The following is a 23,368-nucleotide window of genomic DNA, read 5'->3' as shown; positions in this document are numbered from 1 at the left end:
AGCACTTTATACCACTTGGACACTCCGGGCCTTCCAATGATTAAAATGTTCCATATGAATTGTAGTTGAGAAAATATACCCCGCCCCAAGATTATAAAATTCCATATGAATTGTTGTAAAATACACCCATCCCAAAGATTATAAAGTTCCTTATGAATTGTCGGAAATTACACCCAATCCAATGATTAAAAAGTTCCATATGAATTATGGTTGTAAAAATATGCCAAGCCCCAAGATTAAAAAGTTTCATATGAATTATGGTTGTAAAAATATGCCAAGCCCCAAGATTGTAAAGTTCCATATGAATTATGGTTGTAAAAATATGCCAAGCCCCAAGATTAAAAAGTTCCATATGAATTATGGTTGTAAAAATATGCCAAGCCCCAAGATTGTAAAGTTCCATATGAATTATGGTTGTAAAAATATGCCAAGCCCCAAGATTAAAAAGTTCCATATGAATTATGGTTGTAAAAATATGCCAAGCCCCAAGATTAAAAAGTTCCATATGAATTATGGTTGTAAAAATATGCCAAGCCCCAAGATTAAAAAGTTCCATATGAATTATGGTTGTAAAAATATGCCAAGCCACAAGATTAAAAAGTTTCATATGAATTATGGGTGTAAAAATATGCCAAGCCCCAAGATTAAAAAGTTCCATATGAATTATGGTTGTAAAAATATGCCAAGCCCCAAGATTAAAAAGTTTCATATGAATTATGGGTGTAAAAATATGCCAAGCCCCAAGATTAAAAAGTTCCATATGAATTATGGGTGTAAAAATATGCCAAGCCCCAAGATTGTAAAGTTCCATATGAATTATGGTTGTAAAAATATGCCAAGCCCCAAGATTAAAAAGTTCCATATGAATTATGGTTGTAAAAATATGCCAAGCCCCAAGATTAAAAAGTTCCATATGAATTATGGTTGTAAAAATATGCCAAGCCCCAAGATTAAAAAGTTCCATATAAATTATGGTTGTAAAAATATGCCAAGCCCCAAGATTAAAAAGTTTCATATGAATTATGGGTGTAAAAATATGCCAAGCCCCAAGATTAAAAAGTTCCATATGAATTATGGTTGTAAAAATATGCCAAGCCCCAAGATTAAAAAGTTTCATATGAATTATGGGTGTAAAAATATGCCAAGCCCCAAGATTGTAAAGTTCCATATGAATTATGGTTGTAAAAATATGCCAAGCCCCAAGATTAAAAAGTTCCATATGAATTATGGTTGTAAAAATATGCCAAGCCCCAAGATTAAAAAGTTCCATATGAATTATGGTTGTAAAAATATGCCAAGCCCCAAGATTAAAAAGTTCCATATGAATTATGGTTGTAAAAATATGCCAAGCCCCAAGATTAAAAAGTTATTCTAATACTTCAACTCAAATTTGACTAAATATTTAGACATCAAGTTGGCTAACATTGAATCTGACCAATTATATAATCATCAAATGTTTTGAGCACAAAAACTTTGAATTTGGACTCACAAGTTCAGGAATTTTTTCATTATAAATAGAGATGGTTTTATAAAATCAGTCAAGAAATTTCTTTTTTTTCTCTCCAGAACTCCAAAATTTCATGTTTTTTTCTCTCTCCTTAACTCAACTGCTCCTGTGGCCTAGTGGTTAGAGCATATGCCTTGGATGCGGGATGTTGTGGGTTCAATCTCCAGCCAGGTCATATCAAAGACTTGCAAAAATGGTACTAACAGCTGCCTCACTTGGTGCTCAGCATTAAGAGGTTAGTGTTAGGACTGGTCGGCCTGGTGTCAGGATAATGTGACTGGGTGGGACATCATGCCACATGTCTGCGGCATGATGCCCCAGTGCTAGACATTACTATAAACTGTTACACTGCAGACATCGTAGTGATATGACTGATTTTTTTTAAAGCTACGTTAAAATCCAAATCACACACACACACTCTCCATAACTCTAAAATTTCATATTTTTTCTCTCTATAACTCCAAATATCCGTTTCCGAAGAACTTTAATTATTATTTCTAATTTTAGCATTTTGGATGAACAATTTCATGACTACAAGGCCAATGTCAGGATTTGGTGTTGAGTCAAGATTCAGCATAAGATTTATTTTAATAATCTTTCAGTCTTGCACAGTAACCACAAAATGACTATAGAGCACAAAATTATTTTTTTTTATTTAAATCCTTCGATTAGAAGATAGAAAGATAGACACATGAAGACCTCGGAAGAATTTTGCTTTTGCTTTGCATATTTGCATACTTACTGTTGAAAATTTTGTTAATTTCTTTTTAAATCTTGAGTTTGGGTCAAATTTAAAATTTATATCAGTTTAGTGTGTTCATTAATTATGCTTATGTACTTTATGAGTATGGACCTTCTTGATGCAGAATTGATTTTTTGAGACAACCAATACATTAATTAATCAATCAGCACATCCTTGAAAGGTCTGGTTCTGTTTTGTCTTGAATTTTTTTTACAGACTGTTCTCACAGAAAAGACACAAACATGGCATAAATGAGTGTCTGAACTTAAATGTGTTGAAAGTGACAAGCTAAAATGTCCTCTGTCATTTGTTTGCAATAATGTTCATGAGACCTGTATTGCTTATTTGACTGGTATTCTTTATAATACTGGGTATTGCTTATGACACAGTATTGCTTATCTGACTGGTATTCTTTATAATACTGGTATTGCTTATGACACAGTATTGCTTATCTGACTGGTATTCTTTATAATATTAGTATTGTTTATGATATCAGTATTGTTTATGATATCAGTATTGTTTATGATATTGGTATTACCATACTAGTATTCACAGTAACAATGTAGTTTGTTTATAAAGTTTTCTTACTGTGTGAATTACATTTATATAATGCTGCTAACTTTATTGCTTTCTTACATGGTATTAAATATTATCATAATTATGTTTGTAGCTTTTAAAAGTTTATTGCATTAAAAGTTGGCTATTGCTTAAAAACATCTTCATTCTATTGTAATCTATGTTATTGACCCAATTTTCTGTAATTTACACAACTATTTTCACAAGAAGATCATTGATAGCTGTAGCTCTGCATGTCATAAACCGTCAAGTTTTCACTAAAATATTTTTTAATGATGTCTGGTTGGTCCTAAATGAAAATGGTTCTGATAGGACATCCATTATGGCTTCCACAGTGACTATCTTGAAAATCTTATTGCCACTCCTGAATAGAAGATGGTCATATCAATATGGGATTGGCGCTAAAAGACTTGCAAAGTCAGGGTGGTCCTAAATTCAAATGATGTTGATCAGACATCCAGTATGGCTGCTATGGCAACCATCAGACTTATGTTGTTGTCTCATTGGTCATAATTGAAAATGGTGTCCCATGGGCATCCAATATAGCTGCCAAAATAAACAGATCAAAAATCTTGCCACCAGGTCTCCTGAATATCGATTCTATTAGCATGGGATTTTGACTAAAAGTCTTTTAATGGTGTCTAGTTTGTCCTAAATGAAGATAGTGCTGATTTTACAATCAAATAAGTCGGCTGCAGCAACTAATTTGAAAATCTTATAGCTCAAGAATATCAGAGATGATTTAGGCACTCAGCATTTTCAGAAAAGGAAATGATCTAATCTGAATTTTTGGAAATTCTTTTGGACAATAGTCATTCCATTCAATTACAGAGTTATGATTTAGATCACTTGTATAGTTTAGATTGCCATTTATTAACTGTAACCTTGGACAAGCTGAATACATCTATGATGAAAAGTTACCTAAACAAAGAGCTTCCATGTGTCTCAGAATTGTTTCATTGGTTGTTTTTGACTTGATTGTAAATGTTTTTGACTTGATTGTAAAGTAATACTGACTGATGTCTTGAAATCTGTCCATATTTCTGGCATCCAAACTGATATTAGGGCTAATATTTTTAATCATTCTCTCAGACACTTTTATTGGTAGAGTCACATGACATGGTATGTATGTCAATGTTTGATGAGAAGCATTCCATTGATTAGTGGAAAACTAAGTTGCTGTGACACATATTTCATGCATTGCAATCTGGCCATACTGCCATCGGGACTTTCCTTGTTGATTGATTGATTAGTTGGTTCAGTGATTGATGTTTCACTTTATTTATATAATAATTTGTTTATATATGTTCCTGGTCTGGCATAAGACTGTAGCACACAAGATTCCATTCTTCTTTGCTAAGCAGAATCAACACAAATAATAATTCAGAGTTATATTGTTTAAATAAAAGTTCTTAGTTCACCTGGCCATAAGACCACTGGAACTTACAGTATTGTATAGTCCTGCACCTGTCATGTATTGTCCATCATGTGTTAGATATGCATGCTTCCTGCATCAGCCATCAAATTCTATTATCAACTTCTTCTCAAAAACCCATGGACCATTTTTGCATGGAGCATCCTGTCAAGAACACATTTCAGTTTTAATACAAAGGATGCTGAGCTGTCATCAACTATGGCCATCATTACTAAAAGTAGAAAATCCTTCAAACAAATTCTCAAAATCCACATTTCAGAATTTGACCAAAGGGTGGGGTGGGCATCACAGCTTGAAGGCCTTTCAGATTTGGATAAATGATGCTGATCTGACATTAGAATATGGCCACTTTGATCTGATATCAAATATGGCCACTTTGATCTAACATCAAATATGGCCACTTTGATCTGACATCAAATATGGCCACTTTGATCTGACATCAAATATGGCCACTTTAATCTGACATCAAATATGGCCACTTTCATCTGACATCAAATATGGCCACTTTAAACTGGCATAAAATATGGCCACTTTAAATGAGAAGAAAAAAAACACTTTACAAAACCTTGTCAGATACTGCAGAACAGAATTTTATCGAAGTTTACAGAAAGCATCCTGTCATTTAAGGACTTAGGAGATTGTACACATGATGGCAAATACAACTTCTTGACAATGCATAAACTTTAAATTTTTACCAAATTTGAAAGAAAACATTACGGCATGAAAACCTTGCAGTTCGGGGTGGGGATGGTTGTTTACATTTGATGCCAATCTGCTGTCAGATATAACCACTAGTGCTAACAAATGTCAAAGACATTAAATGGCTTTAGAAAAACTGCTGAACAGAATATGAGCAAGTTGATAAAAAAAAACAGACAATCAGTTCTGTCATGTTGATGTCAATCTTCTATCAAATATGGCCAAGTTTGACAAAAAGCATTCTGGCATAGACATTCAGTTCTATTGATATGATGCCAATCTTCTATTAAATATAACCAAGTTTGACAAAAAGCATTCTAGCATAGACATTCAGTTCTGTTAATATCATGCCAATCTGCTATCAAATATGGCCACCATTACCAAAAATAGTAACAAGCTTACTTTGACCAAACTTGACAGAAAACATCTTGGCATAAAGTTCTTACATTTTTACAATTTGTGTTCATCTGAAATAAGATATGGCTGTTACAAAAATAGAAAAGAACTCCAAGCATCATCTCAAAACTCACTAGTAAGCTGAATTTAGCTAAATCCGACAAACATATATTTCTGGCATGAAGTCCTTGCAATTTTAATCAGATTGTGCAGATACCCCATAATAATGGCACAAAGTCCTTGCAATTTTAATCAGAGTATGCAGATACCCCAAAATAATGTCATGAAGTCCTTGCAATTTTAATCAGATTGTGCAGATACCCCATAATAATGGCATGAAGTCCTTACAATTTTAATCAGATTATGCAGATACCCCATAATAATGCATGAAGTCCTTGCAATTTTAATCAGAGTATGCAGATACCCCAAAATAATGGCATGAAGTCCTTGCAATTTTAATCAGATTATGCAGATACCCCATAATAATGGCATGAAGTCCTTGCAATTTTAATCAGATTATGCAGATATCCCATAATAATGGCATGAAGTCCTTGCAATTTTAATCAGATTATGCAGATACCCCATAATAATGGCATGAAGTCCTTGCAATTTTAATCAGATTATGCAGATACCCCAAAATAATGGCACGAAGTCCTTGCAATTTTAATCAGATTATGCAGATATCCCATAATAATGGCATGAAGTCCTTGCAATTTTAATCAGATTATGCAGATATCCCATAATAATGGCATGAAGTCCTTGCAGTTTTAATCAGAGTATGCAGATACACCATTAAATCGTCACTTACTAAAATAAGAAAAGTTTTTAAACAACTTGGAAAAAATCTTCTGAATAGAAATTTGATCAGATTTGACAGAAAGTTTCCTCTCATGAAGGTCTTTGTTTGAGTTGATATATAAATTTTGCCCATATGCCTTCAAATATAGCTGCCATTTTTATGAAGAGAAACATCTTTAAATTACTTCATTTCAGGACAGTAATTGGTCATATTTGACAGAAATCCTTACATGATCTGCCTTCAAATATGGCTCCCATTACAAAAATAGAAAAACTTTAATTTGCTTCTGATGTATTGATTAGAGTTCAGCCAAAATTGACATAGCATAATGGCACGACTCTATGGTCTTAAAATAAGTAATAGAAAAAGAATGAAAACCAACAAGTTTTGTAAAATTCAACAAATAATTTATTTCCTTAAAATACAGAAGCGAAATGTAAAAAGAACTTACGTTATTGTTGACTTTATATCAATACCTAATTAGATCGAAAATTAATTAGGACTGATAAACCTATGCATCAGACAGTCCCAACCTCTTAAAGAAACTGGACAACATACAGTATCAAGCTCTAGTTGTATAAAGCGGTGCTCTGAGAAGCACATATAAGGAGGAACTTCAAGCATTATTAGGAGAACCACCACTACGCTTAAGAAGAGAAGAACTACTCTTGAAATATGAGGCTACAATACCAATACATGATATGGCGTGCCACTTGAGGTCAGCAATCGAGATATGCCGTTAGCCGGAAATTGGTACCTAACACACCTGGAGGGAAGAATATACATGAACTTTCATGTAATCTTGGGATAGAAAGGATCCAAGCAGAACATGTAAAGTTTCCAGACCCAGCCAAATGGATGTGCAATAGCCCAACAATCAACCTAGATGCATTCAAATATGACAGCAAGGAGTAACAAACCTTGGAACTAAGAGGAACAATTTTCTCGGAGTTAGGATATATAAGCAATACACCAAAATTTACAGAGTAGGATCGAAGTTATCAGAAACAAACAGAACTGCTGCTGAAATTGTTATTTAGGGAGAGGATACAGTCCTGTGGGTGAGACTGCCGGATGGCTGTTCCATTTTTACTGCAGAATTTTGGGCAATAAAAGAAACCTTTAAATGGACGCAATCCAATAATAAACAAAATAACAGTGGTGGCGACTCCCTCAGATCCATATAATCAAGAAAAACTACAAGCAGGGGAAATTTTCTGAAAGAAGTCAACCTCTCTCTTAAATATTTAGAACACAAACTGTACAGTAAATTTTATGTGGGTACCATCCCCAATAGACATTTCTGGCAGCTAAAAAGTGGATAAATAAGCCAAATCCAGACGAAACGAAGTCAAATTCAACTCTATTACAGCTCACAGGACTTCTTTAGTTTAATCAGACAAAATCTGTGACAAATGGCAAAAGGGTAAGGGACGCATGCTGTACTCACAAATTAGCAGAAAATGTTAGACACCCAAAATTAGCTAACCCAATGGAAATTAAACCAATCAAAACAGGAATCACATTATTAGCTGGAAGCTTCCAAAAATACCTACCCATTAATGCCTGAGACTCTACAACATGTGTTCAATATATGCCCATGCTACCAAGTAAAAAGAAGGAAATTGGAGGCTACACTAAAAGCAATAGGAACATGGAACACATATCCAGAGTTCATTATACCAATGCATAGCAGTGTCTATGTGATATCCAAGAATGTTATTAATTACATATTGGAGATTCGAAAGTTAAGAAAAGTATAAACACCTCCACATCATTTCATTATATACACACAGATATCCACCCCTCCACTAACACTTACCAATGTATGTAAGTGACACAGGAACAAATATAGCATGTTACAAACCCCTGACGTGTGAGGCAAAGGGATTCAATCCGCTGAGTAACAGAACGTCGGGAGTCAGGCCACTAGAACATGGCAACACCATATGCGTATCACACCAAACATAGGCTGAGAAAGAAATTCTTGTTTTCCAATTAATCTGGAAAGGGGCAAGACCACTCTGATAAGTATAACTTGGAATTTTAAGTATAGTATATAAGTAACAACTTATCTATAACTAGATAGAAACTTATTCAAAACAATTACATTAGGCTAGTTTCTAAGTCTCTCTAATCTGTTTCACCGCTGTCATTCTGCATTTTCTCGCATCTCTCTAGAAAATGGTGCAAGTTCAAACCCGAATACTACAATATAGACCCACCCACCCTCCATTTAGTTCTCTATATGGTCATCATCAGGCCCTGTTGATAAAGACAACTACCATTTACAAACTGCTCATAATCGGGTGATATGTGTCCTCAGATAGTGTAAGCCCAAGAACATCAGGCCCAACCACACAAAGTGGCATCTTCAACTAATTGATTAGCAAGATTAACTACCAAAATTGTATACAAAAAAATATAAGGTAGTATATGCCAGTACTAACCCCACCCCCACGGATGCGGAATTCAAAATTAAAATATATAAGGACATGATATACATGGTTCACAATGATTACTGTCACTCAAAACGACGCATAAATTATCGAACTTATAAGGTGGTTATAAGCCCAACACCATCAAGCCCAGCTGCACAAGGTAGCAGAATTCAGATGCATCTAAAGCTGAAACCCCACTTCATGGCCATGCTTACGAAATCATCTTTACCCTTTATTTAATGTTATTGCCCATTTTAGACTCTAACTTTCTTTATTTCTCTCTTCTCTTCATGCCACAGAGATTCCATTATTCCAAATTCTGGCAATACATCGTGCTTATTTTTCGAATCTTCTGGTGAGGCTTGTCGGAGTGCCTGTCCACCCTTATCATCCCTTCCACAAGATCTATCCCTATTACCGACACCTGCATTCAGTTATCAAGTAGTCAACATGATTTGGACTTTTACCCTACCATAACAAGACAGAGGCAAATAGTAGGAATAGGCATTGAGACCCAAACAAACAAAAAACAACCAAAAACCAGATAATGACATTTATCACCAACCCAAACAAAAAACAGTGCAGCAAGAAGACGAGTAGGAGGTGGTTGAAGAGGAAAATAATGACTGCGACCCATACAGGTAAAGGCTATTGAATATGGGAGTTCTATCTGCATTAGAAGACAGTAAGAAGGCTGACCATTGTTATTAATGCAGTTACATACATGGCATGGGGATTGGTGAAAACCAGAAAACCAGGGTCTCAGCAATGGCAGATTGGAGCCTACATTCTCAGCCAGTTTTATTGAAATGCCTCAAAGACAACCCTATGCCTGATTTGGTGGAGGCTGCTGAACATCTGTTGTAACTCTATGATCTTGGACCCACATTTTTATTTTACATTAGAAGAAATTCAATGGATTTCATACCTTTGGTCCAGAACCCCATATCTTATAACATAGCAGAGTTCTAATTTTGGTCTAGAGCTCACATTTCATACTAATAATAATATTATGCTAACTAATCAGCCTTAAGTACTGAGTTCCTATCTTCAAAGTTAAGCATCCAGGTGCAAGATAATGGAATGAAAGCTTGGAGGAAAAAAAGAAAAACAAATCACCACCATGGATTATCATGAGCCATCTGGGCACTGCCCTCTCCACCTCTTTTCGTTTGTTGCTACTTCCGAAACTTAAGGACAATGTAGTGCATACATTAAGGCATCAAGCAGCTGCCCAGCACCAGTTAGACAATTAATCTAAGATAACACTGTGTGTACGGTAATCAGACATACATGACCAAAAGGGCGCAGACACCTTTAAATAAAGATCATCATTATTATAGTTTTACCATTCATCATTGACTAGTCCAGAATGACCAGGAATAAGACCAGAAAACTAAGTCAGAACTTAGTACACCAAGGGTATGTTCTGTGCCTCCTGGAATAAGTCGAGGAACTCAAGACATGTAAGAGATTCCTCAAGAGGACCATGATCCATTTTAAAACGCCGAAACAACTTGTTGATTTTGGGAGATGAGGTTGTAGAGAACCAGAAGGAATGGGAGAAAGAAAAAAGGGAAGGAAATTTGTTAAGAAATTCGATTTGACAACTAAAGACTATCATGTTAGATTGCCACAGATGCGAATTAGCTGTGCAGTCAAACCTCTTGCGTGGACCGCATGAATATCTCAAAGCAAAGGAAAAGTAGGGCTCTCCAGGCTGATGATTGAGCTGTCCAGACTAAAGACTAGCCATCCAGACTGATGAATGGGCCGTTGAGACTAAAGATTGGTCTGTCCAGACTGAAGAATAGGCCTACCAGACTGATGATTGGGAAATGGAGATGAAACAGTGATGGAAAAGGGTCGTCCTGACTGAAAAGGATTTAGACCGGCAATAGCATGAATAGCAGCAACAACAACATCAGCAACAACAGAGACAGTCACTCAGTCCATCAGGATTGGGAAAGTGAGGCAAATAATCCTAACTCATCCCTACCTGTCTACATCAATGCTCGAGTTGGAGATTGACGGAATTGGAGTTGTGGATTAGGGAGTTGTTGACACTAGGTGTCTAAAATAATCGAAACAGTCCTTTTCACAGCCACACAATTTTCTAGAATACCACTCAAATGTATTGACAAACATCTGTGTTATGCTTATATGTTTGTGTATGTCTGTGCTCATGTTGACAACTAAAACTTAAAACATTTTACCGTTGTTAAGTAATTTGATTTAATTTATACTTGATTTAATTTAATTGTTTGTTAGTCTTAATTTCTTTTTATTCCATTACATGTTATAGTAATGTAATTTTGTTTACTGGAATTTGTCATTTTCCAGAAATTAGTTTGACCTGTTGCTTCATTAAAAGTTTGTGTCTTAATGCTGACCAAGTTCCTGACCTTAATACAACATTAGGAATAGTTCAAGTAAACAACTTCTTTTTTTAATTCATTCTTAGTGTTGGATTTATAAGTGAAATCGAAGCTGTAATGGGAGTGCATGGTGTTAAGCATGTAAAGCTTCTATCTTGTTCTGGAAAGTGATCATGCGACTATCATACAGGAATCTGTTTTGCATCTTAAATTAGTGTATAACTTTTTTCTGTAGAGAATTTAGTCAGTTGGGTTTTTAAACACTTCGATGTCAAGGTGGTCTTTTCTGTTGTGACCTGTTTGAGTTGAAATTCTATTTTATGGAATTATTAATTCTTTGGTCTGGAAAATATTTAAGTGCTCATACAGAGTTCTTGGATAAAGACATTTATTGAAATTTTATTCAGAATTCAAAATGGGAATATTATTTTTCTGTGGTTCAACGAAGACCTGTTGACACATCAATACTATACTGGTTACAATATACGTCATTGCCTTCAATTTTGGATTTTCGTCGGGAGTCGAACTCAAACTCAAATTCATTAGAACATTTTATTACTAAGACTTCTAATTTTTAATTCTTTGCTTTTTCTTGGATTATTTTTGGATTTGATTCTGAAAACCGCAAGTTCTTTCCTTCATTTTTACCTAGTACTTTCTAGGGAAATAAATTATTTGTTAAGTTTTACAAAGATTGTTGTCTTCATTTTTTTCTTGTTACTGTTTATGAGAACCTAAACACATAACACCCTATGTGTCCATAAACACTCCTACTTTTGCCTGCTTGTATGTGATATAAGATGAGTATAGCGTGTGTATCAACACCCCTACCATTTTAATAGATATTAAGGTGTTTGCTGGATAGTATATCAAAAGACTGGTGTTGGATGGTTGTGTGTGTACGTGTGTGTGTGTGTGTGTGTGAAAATGTGGATGCTGGATAGCAGGGTGTGTGGGTGGCTGGGTGTGTATAACAACTAGGTGGTGGATAGTAGGGTGTGTGTTGGATTAGAATCCAAATAAATTTAATATTAAATTTCCCATGAGAAAGGGGGGGGGGGCAAACATTGTTCAACATGGAAATGGATTAAAACAGTCGACAAGTTAACATCACCATTCCCATCAGGAACCAGACTGACATCCTGAAGTTAAATCTATAGAGGTTTTCAACATTATCATTACCATAGGAGGTTAGAATGCCATCCCATAATGAACCTATAGACATGTTTAACATGACCACTCCCATAACGGGCCAGAGTGCCCCTCTCCCCACATGTTAAACCTATCAACACTTTTAACATCACCATACACATAATGGGGCCGAATGGCATTTACATGTTAAACCTACAGCTAATCTTTACTCCATATTTTGTATTGGGACTGGAGTGTCAGGAATTACTACTGATATAAGAGTATAAACCTGGTTTTGAAATTGTTTGAGCATAAATGAATATTCGTACTGTTATTTGCAAGAGATGTGTAATTGGGTCACTTTGCAGACTACATCTAAATACTGATCTTTCGAAGAGCAACATAAATTTCTGGTGGACCTGAACAGGTTTACAAGTTTGTATTTCCAGTCAACATGATTGATGGTTTTGTCGTTGACCTAAGTTACATATTTTGGTAAGTGCTATTCTGGGTGACAAACTAATGCACAGCATTCCTCTTTGACTAATAGTGGCCTAAGTGGTTATAGCATCTGCCTCAGATGTGGAAAATTGCAGTTTAATACTTGAGAGTGATGGACTGTTTAAATATTTTTAATTATAATAATTCAATAAATTTAAAAAAACATTTGATCAATTCAAATTCCAACACTTATAATTACTAAAATTTAAGAACAAGAGTGCAACATAAAAAGCAAATATCCGTGAAACCAGAGATAATGTGAATGTGTTTACAAATTTGTATGAGATGGAATAAAAGTGTGGCTAATGCTAGTTGTGGTGCAAATAATATTTAAGGGAACAAAATTAACGATTTGCCGATTTCAAATATCAAAAAATATCCCCAATGTTTTAAAAAAAAGATTGATAATTACAGATTATATTTCAATCGATAACATTGAAAAATGCAAAAACATCATTCAAAACAGTGCAGTATGAAGAAATGATAATGTTCTATATTTAATTTGCATTATTTGTTGGCTTTTCTTAATGATTATATGTTATGTGCATCTGTATTTTTTACTTGATCTTATTCAAATTCCAGTTAATGGTGTATCTGCCCAGTGGCATTTATTTTATAAACAGTATAATACATAGCTAATATTTCACTAAGATCAAAGAGTAAATATTCAGATCATTATCAATGGATAAAAACATGTTTAATACAATACGAGTCTTGTACAGTAGTTTTTCACTTGGAAATTCCTAAACTTATTCAGAATTTTAAATGTGTTATAAAGGAGAATTACCTATTTCCTGGCTGTATTAGTGTGTCTTGGCTTTTCATATAATGTTACTTACTTTACAAATTACTCAATCTTGCCTTAACATCTTGAAGTAGAATTAGTCATATTGTTGTATTCAGTTTGTAATTTTGGTGGATTTATTTATTCAAGTTATTATTCACTGGAATTAGAAAGTGCTCAATAATATTCTTGGACGAGAACATTGATTGGAATTGTACCGATTTCGGACAAGAACATTATGGATTATATTATTGTGAAACAGCAAAAGCCTTAGCACATCATCACACTCCAGGTCATTGGCACATGAGCACATTCAAGACTATAGGTATATCAACACATTCAATATCAGAATTTATTTGAAATACGGCTGGAATTCAATTTGAACTATACACATTTTGACTTGTGATAGAACTTTTGAGACCATTCGGGATTTAATTCACAAAACTAAGTTCTTTTTACATTTTCACTTCTTAGGGAAATAAAATTATTTGTTGAATTTTACTAAACTTGTTGGTTATCGCAGTTTTCTTTTACTTAGTTTAAGACCAAGTAGTTGTAAAAATAAATTGCTTACTAACTGTGAGTGGATAAATGAACAAAGTTTTATACGAATAAATTTATATTATAGCTTTAAGTTGTAGTGGATTTTACAAGATCAATTTACAACATTTCAATAAGAACAGTATTTATGGAGAACATAGTGATAAACAACAGCACATGGTGTCTCAGTATCTGATGAACCTGCTCTAGACAATAGGAATGGCAAAATTGTACACACAAATTTGAAATCATTCATACATTTGAAACAATTAAAGAAATTTTGGAAACGGTGACGTTAAATGCTCATATTGTGGATGGATGGATTGGCTTGCTGATATCAATAAAAGACAATGTATTAATCGTAAAATAGTCTCTTGATGTTTAAAACCGTTTTAAAGTATGTACCAAAGATATACATCTCTACTGGAGATGATTGACAAAGGTTGTACCAATGATACACATCTCTACTGGAGATGACTGATGAAGAACAATACTCAAGACTTTTCTCTCATCGATGATGAAAATCCAGTTGTTTACACAAAAACTAACAATGGGAATAAATTACAAGAAACACGCAAGAAAAGAAAAGAAAAAGAAAACTGAAATAAAATAATGGGCAACTGAAAATGTCCACTGCAAAAGTTATTGAGAACGATTTTCATAACAAGCCCAAGTACACACATTTCGTATCAAAAACTTTTTAGGAGGTCCATCATTCATAATTGCAAAACTATTTCCTTCCTTAAACTGAAACAAGCTATCTGACATAGGAATTCTTCAATTTTATCTTCACCCACTAAATTTCCACTTGAATTGAATTTGATAATATATTACAGGCAGGTGAAACTGAACATTGCATTAGTTATGCCGAGTTGGACAGAATAAGAAGCATAAAACATGTTCAGTGTGTGTGTGTGTGTGCAATAAACAAACAATGAACGGTGCAGAACTAGTTTCTAAATAGCCTAATGGTTTTCGACTCTCATAGAGTCTTTTTCAAAGGCAAATACAAAACAGAGACAAGACACAAAAAATACAAAAAGCATTGAGGTTAAAAAATTTGTACAAAACTATCTCTTCAGGAATAAAAGTTTGAAAATTTTGATGTTGCAAGTATCTGGCTTCAGCTTGATGCTAATGCTGAATACTAGCTTCTGTTGAAGTAGAAATTGATGACCCATATAGGCACGTTTTTTATGTAAATTTTCGTAACTGTAAAGTATTTCCTAGATATTTCATTGTTTTAGTAGTAATTAAAATTAAATGAGCGACTAATACTCAAATTTAAAGAATTATTGAAATTAAAATGTGCCAGCTGCTAAAACTATGATAATTTATTTGTGCATGGTTGTCTTTTTCTAGACTTCTTGGTTTAAACCTCTTGGTTTCAGTGTTATAATGTGATGTATCTATTAAGATTCCTTAACTTTTTGGGGGAACAACAATTGTGGTTGTGAGTAAATGTAATTAGTGTCATATCACTGAAGATGTACAATTTCTCGTTCAGTAGAAACTTAGCAGTAATCAGCATCAGCATCCAGTTGATGCAGACCAGTTGAAACATCACCATTTTCAGGACTTTATTCCTGTAAAAATAATTATCTACAATTTGTGTATTTTTTGTTTGTCTTGTCTCTGTTTTGTACTTGCCTTCGAAAAAGACTCATTTTGAGTTCAAAGCGCTTAGGCTAGCTAGAAACTAGTTTTGCATTGTTTGTTGCATTTATTTTAATCGATCCCTGAATCACTCGATCCCCTACTGGTTCAGTACACTTGAAAGGAATATATATATATATATATATATATATATATATATATATATATATATATATATATATATATATATATATATATATATATATATCGTTAAATAGGAAGTATGAGCTTCCACGAACATAACGAATTGTTCTTTGAGAAACTTTACCACACTCGTTTTAAAAATTTGTTCAAGAATTATTATTTTTATTCACCTTAAACTCCTTTGGAAGAACCATTTTCTTTTTGCATTAAACCGGTCTTTAGTAACTACACATTGGCTGTCAAACTGAAGTAAATGTATATGTTGTATTATTCCCTGTATAGAGATGTGAAGCCTAAACCAACCCAAGTCCGCAGGAAAAATCTGCGTTTGGGTAATACAGACAGCCATCGGCGTCTTATAAATGCTTGATATTTCTCTTTCTGATGACAACCTGCGTAAAATGTAGTCTGCAAAAAAAGATTTGTGTTCCCTGTTTAAAACCACAAATGTCTTGGATCTTTCGAGGAAGGACAGAAAAAATTTCAAAACAAGACCTTGGACTGAATTTTCTACCTAGGTAAACGTCGTTTTTAGTCTGTAGGCCTATTGATAGATAGTGATATTGATAGATAAATATTATCTAAGGTCATTATCTAAAACGAAAGTTCTCACGAAGTTAAACTGTTTACCATATACGCCAGTCCTACAATGTAAGACGCTTACTCTGATACCCTGATATTTACGTTCTTTAGGCGAATACAGAACAACATAAATACGACGGTGGACGTCTTACATTGTATGACTACATTTAGGCCCAACCACAGGGACTCGTATCGTTGCTTAAAATTGACCTGTCATACATATACTACAGTATATAATAACTATTATTTATTATATATTACATGTATGACAGGTCAGTTTTAAGCAACGATACGAGCCCTGTGGGCCCAACATGCATAGAAGAATCAAACAAAAGGCAAAGGAAGGGTGATAAAGATACATTCCTCATTCTTTTATTATTTTCTAAAAAAAGGAGACGTCCAATGGAAAGATAAATATGGTAAGAAGCCTACCTAACACAAAAATCGTACATACACACAATATAGCATATATCATATGGCACACAGGACAGTAAGGCGACCTTTTGGCAAAAGGTCACAACGGGGGTGGGGGAGGGAAAACAGCCTTATGCATATGTATCTGGAAGGGAGTACGACCCCCTTTTCCTCAAATAAATTTGGTGAACCAGACTGGGTACTCTGACTTGTATCAATATTAGATAGATCAACCCCAAATTGAAAATAAATTTTTTACAAAGAATTCTTTTTGATCTTTTATGAAAATGCAACACTACAGACCTTCGGGGAGTACACAGACATATAAAATACATTAATTTCTGACTCATGGGGAGGACTCCTCAAATGGTGCCAGTTTATATAGCTGGGAATTTGTGAGGGACCCGAATAAAGAAGAATCTCTTGACTTATATTTCATGATGTTTTGACATCCTCACAAATATTGCTGGTTCGAGTCTCAGATTCGGCCAATTTGGGTATGTGAGAAAGCTTGCCAGTAGCTTCTTGTGGGTCGGTGGTTCTTTCTGGGGTTTTCCCAGGTTCTTCCTCCACAATTAATACTGGCCACCATGTATAGCCTTTGTGTGCTGAAAAATGGCATTAAACCCAACAACAGCAACAACAACAACAAATATTGCTCTTTAGTAAAAGTCATACAGGTATGCACATTTACTGATCTTAAATATAAATTGCTATTTTAAAATATAATACTAATTTTGTTCATCTGTTTCTGTTAACCTGTTTTAAAGTCAAATAGGTCATGTTGGCATTCAGAACTATTTCACTTTGTTCACTTTCTTATCTGATGATACATACTTTTAAATAGGAACTGTTCACTTTATTTGGATTCTCACACAAACAAATTCCTTTGGAAGGTTATTATTTAGATACCCTGAGAAATACATAAATTATTGGTTTCTGGACCCAGTTTAGTACATTGCCACCATAGACTAACAAGTTGCTCTGTTTTTTTTCTTTCTTTCAGACATTACTGGTCTTCTAGCAAACATTAGAGTAAAAAAAAAAGCAGAGAACAACTTATTGGTCTACTAGAGACCATTGTTAAAATCTATAATGATCAATAATTGTCATCTGATAGTTTTTTTGATGACATATAAGGTGCAGAACATTTAAGATCCATGCCCTTTGATTTGCACTGCATTAATGCTTTAAACGCATCTTATTACAAATTGTGTGTCTTAAACTTGGAAGACATTATGGTGTTATCATCAGAGCATAAGAAATATTAGGAAAATCACATCTAGAACACGGATTCGGCCAATGTGGGTATGTGAGAAAGCTTGCCAGTAGCTTCTCAAGGGTCGGTGGTTCTTTCTGGGGATTTCCTGGCTTCTTCCTCCACCATTAATATTGGCCGCCATGTATAGCCTATCGTGTGCTGCAAAATGGCGTTAAACCCCACAACAACAACAACAACATCTAGAACAAGTCTGAGTTTGTGGGTTGGGATGAATCCAAGCAAAATCTATCACATTATACTTCAGGTTGATGCAAAACAAATGCCGCATCCACAGGCACTTGTTTGTGTTAGTGAAGAATGAAAGCTATTGAAAACACCTGCTCCCTTTTGAAAAAGGAAATTACATCTTTATGAAAGGTGATAAACTCGTGTGATTTTAAATGTCTCCTTGCTGAATTTGTGATAATTTTATTTATTCCATTGGCACATTCAGTTACTGTTAAATATCTCAACATCAAGAGGAACTTCCTGAATATGCTTCTAATGTATGATTTAAGTACATTACAAATCATTTAAAAACCACTTTTTGACATTATTACTACCTTTTGAGTCAGAGTTTGAATTTCAGGTGATTTAGTAGGCTTGAAGTTGTTCTCTTGTAAATTCAAAGTTGCATTAGTCGACAGTGCACCTTGTTTGTTTCTTTTAAAGAATAGTGTCAAACTTGTTTGATAAACCCGCACAATTTGAGTTCAGATTTTCTATTAAAATATTAAAAAAAATATTCTGATTTGAATGTTTGTTTGTTGCTCTACCAAGGGTACCAATTTGATTTTAAAATTACAAGTTAGACCAGACAAAACAGAGAACCATGTGTACCTTTAGATCATTATCTTTAGTCTGTTGTCAGCTTAGTTAATGTCAAAGGATGATGATGATGATTGTGGTGATGATGTAAATAAAATTTACTTTTGATATAGTCATTAGAACAAAATCTGTATATCATAAAGTTTAGTCTGTCATCAGTTTTCTTGGCATCAAAGGATGGTGATGATGTAAATAAAATTTACTTGTCATACAGTAACTAAAACAAAATCTGTATGTATCCAGTGAAAAACAGTTCTTCATGATGACCAAAAATGAGTTAAAGGTGAAGGTTTGTATTTTGGATTCAAGTCACAGTTGTAAAAATATCTATGCAAGCAGTAGTTTTTCCAATATACTTTTAATATTCTTTTTGCAGAAGTGGCTAGGAGACTTCTTTATACAGTGAGAGCACTGAAGAAAAATGGGTAACAAACAGGTACTAATAGAAAAAATTTAACAAGGATAGATGTACAAACCCTAGCTCTGGAAATAAGTTTTTATTTCTTGTACTACTAAATGTTGGTGATTTCTTTATCAGTTAATAAATTTAATTCCACTATAGTGTTCTTATATACAGTACTTCCACATTGTAGTACTGGCCATGGAAGTCATATTGTGTACTGCCATATAGTGAGATCACTTTATAAGGAAGTACATGATGCATATAAAGTATTCCCTCATCATAATGTTGTCCATTGGAGTCATGTGTTGCCTTATAGTGAGATCACCTTATAAGGAAGTACATGATGCATATACAGTATTCCCTGATTATAATGTTGTCCATTGGTGTCATAGTGTATTACCTTATAGTGAGATCACCTCATAAGGAAGTACATTATGCTTGAACAGCATTCTCTCATTATAGTGTTGTCCACTGGAAGTCATAGAGTGTATTACATTACAGTGGAATCACCTTATAATGAAGTCAGTGATGCATATAAGTTTCACCGGTACACTGGAATGGGATCCATGACCATTCCAGCCAAACTGGATTGATGTGATAATGAAGGACCTTATAGTGATGGGGTACTTTCATAGAATATATGGATTTTTTTTCTCATAATTGTTAAGTTCCCATAAGAAATATCATTGTCTTTACTAGTTTCATTACCTTGAAAACAGCAGTCTGAAGTAGCCCCCATATTCAAAAGTACAAGCCGGGACAATACAACCAAAAAAAAAGGTTATTGCTAGGGTTTCAAAATATGATGTCCAGTACTCCCAACCTGGAAAATGTTGGAGGTATAGATATAAAAAAACATCACAGCGTACTGTCCTGTTGTCAGCATTATTATTTATGGTAGTTCAATTAATAAACAGACTGAAATGCATAAACAGAGATCAAATTGAATGAGATGTGAATTTTAGGAATGAGTTAAATTTCAAACATGAGCAAACAATAAAAAGTTTGCAATCAAAATTAGAACTGAATTGCCTTTCCCAAAAACCACTCCTGACTTATTTTTAGCATTTATAATGATGATGAAAGATTAGGATTTTAGTGATTCTTTCTTTTACAATATGACATGTGACTTAAGACTACAAGGAATATCTTACATAAAATTAACCTCATCAATGATAATTGCAAAAAAGAATAAGTGTGAAGTATTTTAATGTGATTTGCAATAAAGATTTGCAAACTATATAAATCTTCTTGCTTACATTATATTATTCCATATTGAAATTATGAAGTAAACAAACAAGGTTTTCATTATGTTTGTCTTCACACCTCAACATTACTATTAAAGGTCTTTTTTTAGTGGGGGGGAAATATTTTGGTTGGCACCAGAATTTTCCTTTGGTCAGTTTAACATTATTTACATGTTCTTTACTTGGCTTGCAAGAAAAAGATAAGAATATTGCCCTCATTTAACTTTTAGTCTTCATCCATCATTTACAAGTGTTTTAATTAATAATTTCATCATTCTCTGAATTTTTTTCATTCAAAACTAATGATTGTGTTAATGCCAAGGGTATATGGCCTCCATTTGTCTCAATAAATGCCAGTGGAATATGGCCTCCATTTGGTTCAGTATATGCCAGTGGTATATGGCCTCCATTTGGCTCAATAAATATCAATGGTATATGGCCTCCATTTGGCTCAGTAAATGCCAATGGTATATGGCCTCCATTTGGCTCAATAAATGCCAACAGTATATGGTCTCCATTTGGCTCAGTATATGCCAATGATATATGGCCTCCATTTGGCTCAGTAAATGCCAGTGGTATATGGCCTCCATTTGGCTCAATAAATGCCAATGGTATATGGCCTCTGTTTGGCTCAATAAATGCCAATGGTATATGGCCTCCATTTGGCTCAGTAAATGCCAATGGTATATGGCCTCCATTTGGCTCAGTAAATGCCAATGGTATATGGTCTCCATTTGGCTCAATATATGCCAATGATATATGGCCTCCATTTGGCTCAGTAAATACCAGTGGTATATGGCCTCCATTTGGCTCAATAAATGCCAGTGATATATGGCCTCCATTTGGCTCAATAAATGCCAGTGGTATATGGCCTCCATTTGGCACAATAAATGCCAATGATATATGGCTTCCATTTGGCACAATAAATGCCAATGGTATATGGCCTCCATTTGGCACAATAAATGCCAGTGATACATGACCTCCATTTGGCACAATAAATGCCAATGATATATGGCTTCCATTTGGCACAATAAATGCCAATGGTATATGGCCTCCATTTGGCACAATAAATGCCAGTGATATATGGCCTCCATTTGGCTCAATAATTGCCAGTGATATATGGCCTCCATTTGGCACAATAAATGCCAATGGTATATGGCCTCCTTTTGGCTCAATAAATGTACAGGTTTTCAAAAAAGTAGTTTATTAGAGAAGATCTTGGCAGAAATATACACTTTAAATGTATATTTGCATCAAATCAGATTATAAATGAAATGTTTAATTGCCAGACTCTGCAACAGAAATTTCTTTATACTTGATTAAACAGCCTCTTTGAAAACGTCCAGATGTCCCTGAACTCATGCATGCTTGTGTGTTTGCTTCTTGTTTCAGTATATTTGGAATCCATATTGATGCACATATAAAACATTTTCTGCAATTTTCAGACCTGAAAGTTTGATGATTTTTATGTTTCATTGTTCAGTGTAACAATAATAACATGTGATGCATGTCTATTCAAGGTTTAGTTATAAGTTTACATCTTACAAGTAAATATATGCTAGAATGCATACCTGCCATATGCTCAGACAGTGTTGTGTGGTTTTCGAGAAATTGTTTTGAGGTCCCAAGGGGCTTTGTCTGTGTGACCAAAATAAGTGACGACATCATCCAACTGAGAATAACCCAACTTTTCATGTGAGCCTATAAACACATCTGAATAAAGAAAATAACTTGTTTGTCTTGTGCAAAGCATTTAATACACTTATATGTACAAAGGAAAAAAATAAATGGCAGACTTAGTACTGTCAGATATCATCACCATACAAGTACAAACATGTGCAAACACTCACATAATCACAGCCACAGACATTAAATAAAAACATACACCTATTTTCTGTCTTTAGAAACCTTTGGAGTGCAAAATATAGGCTTAATGAGATGGATGCCATCTTTGCTACTCTCTCTCTCAATAGTTTAATTAGGAGTTTAATAGCATTACAGGTGTCATTAGTGTTCATCACTACACTCACTGGAGACTTGATGGTACTGGTGTTCAAACTTCCCTGCTGGATTCACTAAGCAATTCCTGGTCAAACCAAGTTGTTCTTGATGACCATATTGTTAACATTGTTAGAACCACTACATCTTACCATGGGATATGCTTGTCTCTATAGAAAAAATGCATCACATTTGGGACTGACCATTTCATTGTGGAAAGGGAGCATGATATTTTCAAGTTTAATGGGAACTTTACAGATAACATAGCAATAATAAATAACTCTGTCGGGTATGGATGTTAATGCTTAATGCTTTATTAACACAAATCAATTGCACAAATACAAGTGTGTGCATATTATTACCTTTGAGTCAATTTCATGGCTAAAATCTTCTAAAAAGGCACAGATTAGCTTATAGTATTTTAACAAGATTAATAAAATGAATAAAAATAAGGAGAACAGATCTGAACGTTTACTTCAGCATGTCGAATGTATTTCTTACAGGTGGTGCTCCTATATCAACAGATATTGTACACTCCAGAATGTCTTATGATGATACGTTATTTGCAGTATGTACAAAGAATTAAATTCTCCCCATTGCTGTTGTGTTTCACAAAGTAAAACTCCATCACAGGAGTTTTGAAATTTACTTTTACTGAACTTTGCTAATAGCATATTGCTTCCCAAAATGCCTTCCTGATTATATTGCCCACTGAATATACAGGAACTTAAGACCCTTTATTAAAATTAAAAACAACCCTAAAACATGAGATAATATTGAGTTCTAATTGGTTATCCCACATTATTGAAGTCATTGATAAATATTGGGTGGGGGCAGTGTGCACTGGAACAGATAGATTTGTATTAATTAGTCTTACTGGAGATCTATTTGAAATAACATACAAAA

General features: G+C 34.2%; 1 protein-coding gene across 1 annotated transcript in view; it reads left to right on the top strand.

The window, feature by feature from the left end:
• The first annotated feature begins 16,106 nt into the window (after positions 1 to 16,106).
• LOC149808428 (uncharacterized) overlaps positions 16,107 to 23,368 on the top strand; it is a 39,509-nt gene continuing 32,247 nt past the window's right edge. Inside the window, exons 1-2 of the mRNA XM_089977038.1 lie at positions 16,107 to 16,247; positions 19,191 to 19,250. Coding sequence (XP_089833164.1) covers positions 19,236 to 19,250 — 15 coding nt within the window. The 5' untranslated portion in view covers positions 16,107 to 16,247; positions 19,191 to 19,235. The remainder of the gene's footprint in view (positions 16,248 to 19,190; positions 19,251 to 23,368) is intronic.

This window comes from Sinohyriopsis cumingii, chromosome 1, assembly GCF_028554795.1.
Source record: "Sinohyriopsis cumingii isolate HCF-2022 chromosome 1, ASM2855479v2, whole genome shotgun sequence".
Lineage (NCBI taxonomy): Eukaryota > Metazoa > Mollusca > Bivalvia > Unionida > Unionidae > Sinohyriopsis > Sinohyriopsis cumingii.
The sequence above is the reverse complement of the archived record's forward strand: the minus strand, read 5'-3'. Positions and strand labels throughout refer to the sequence as shown.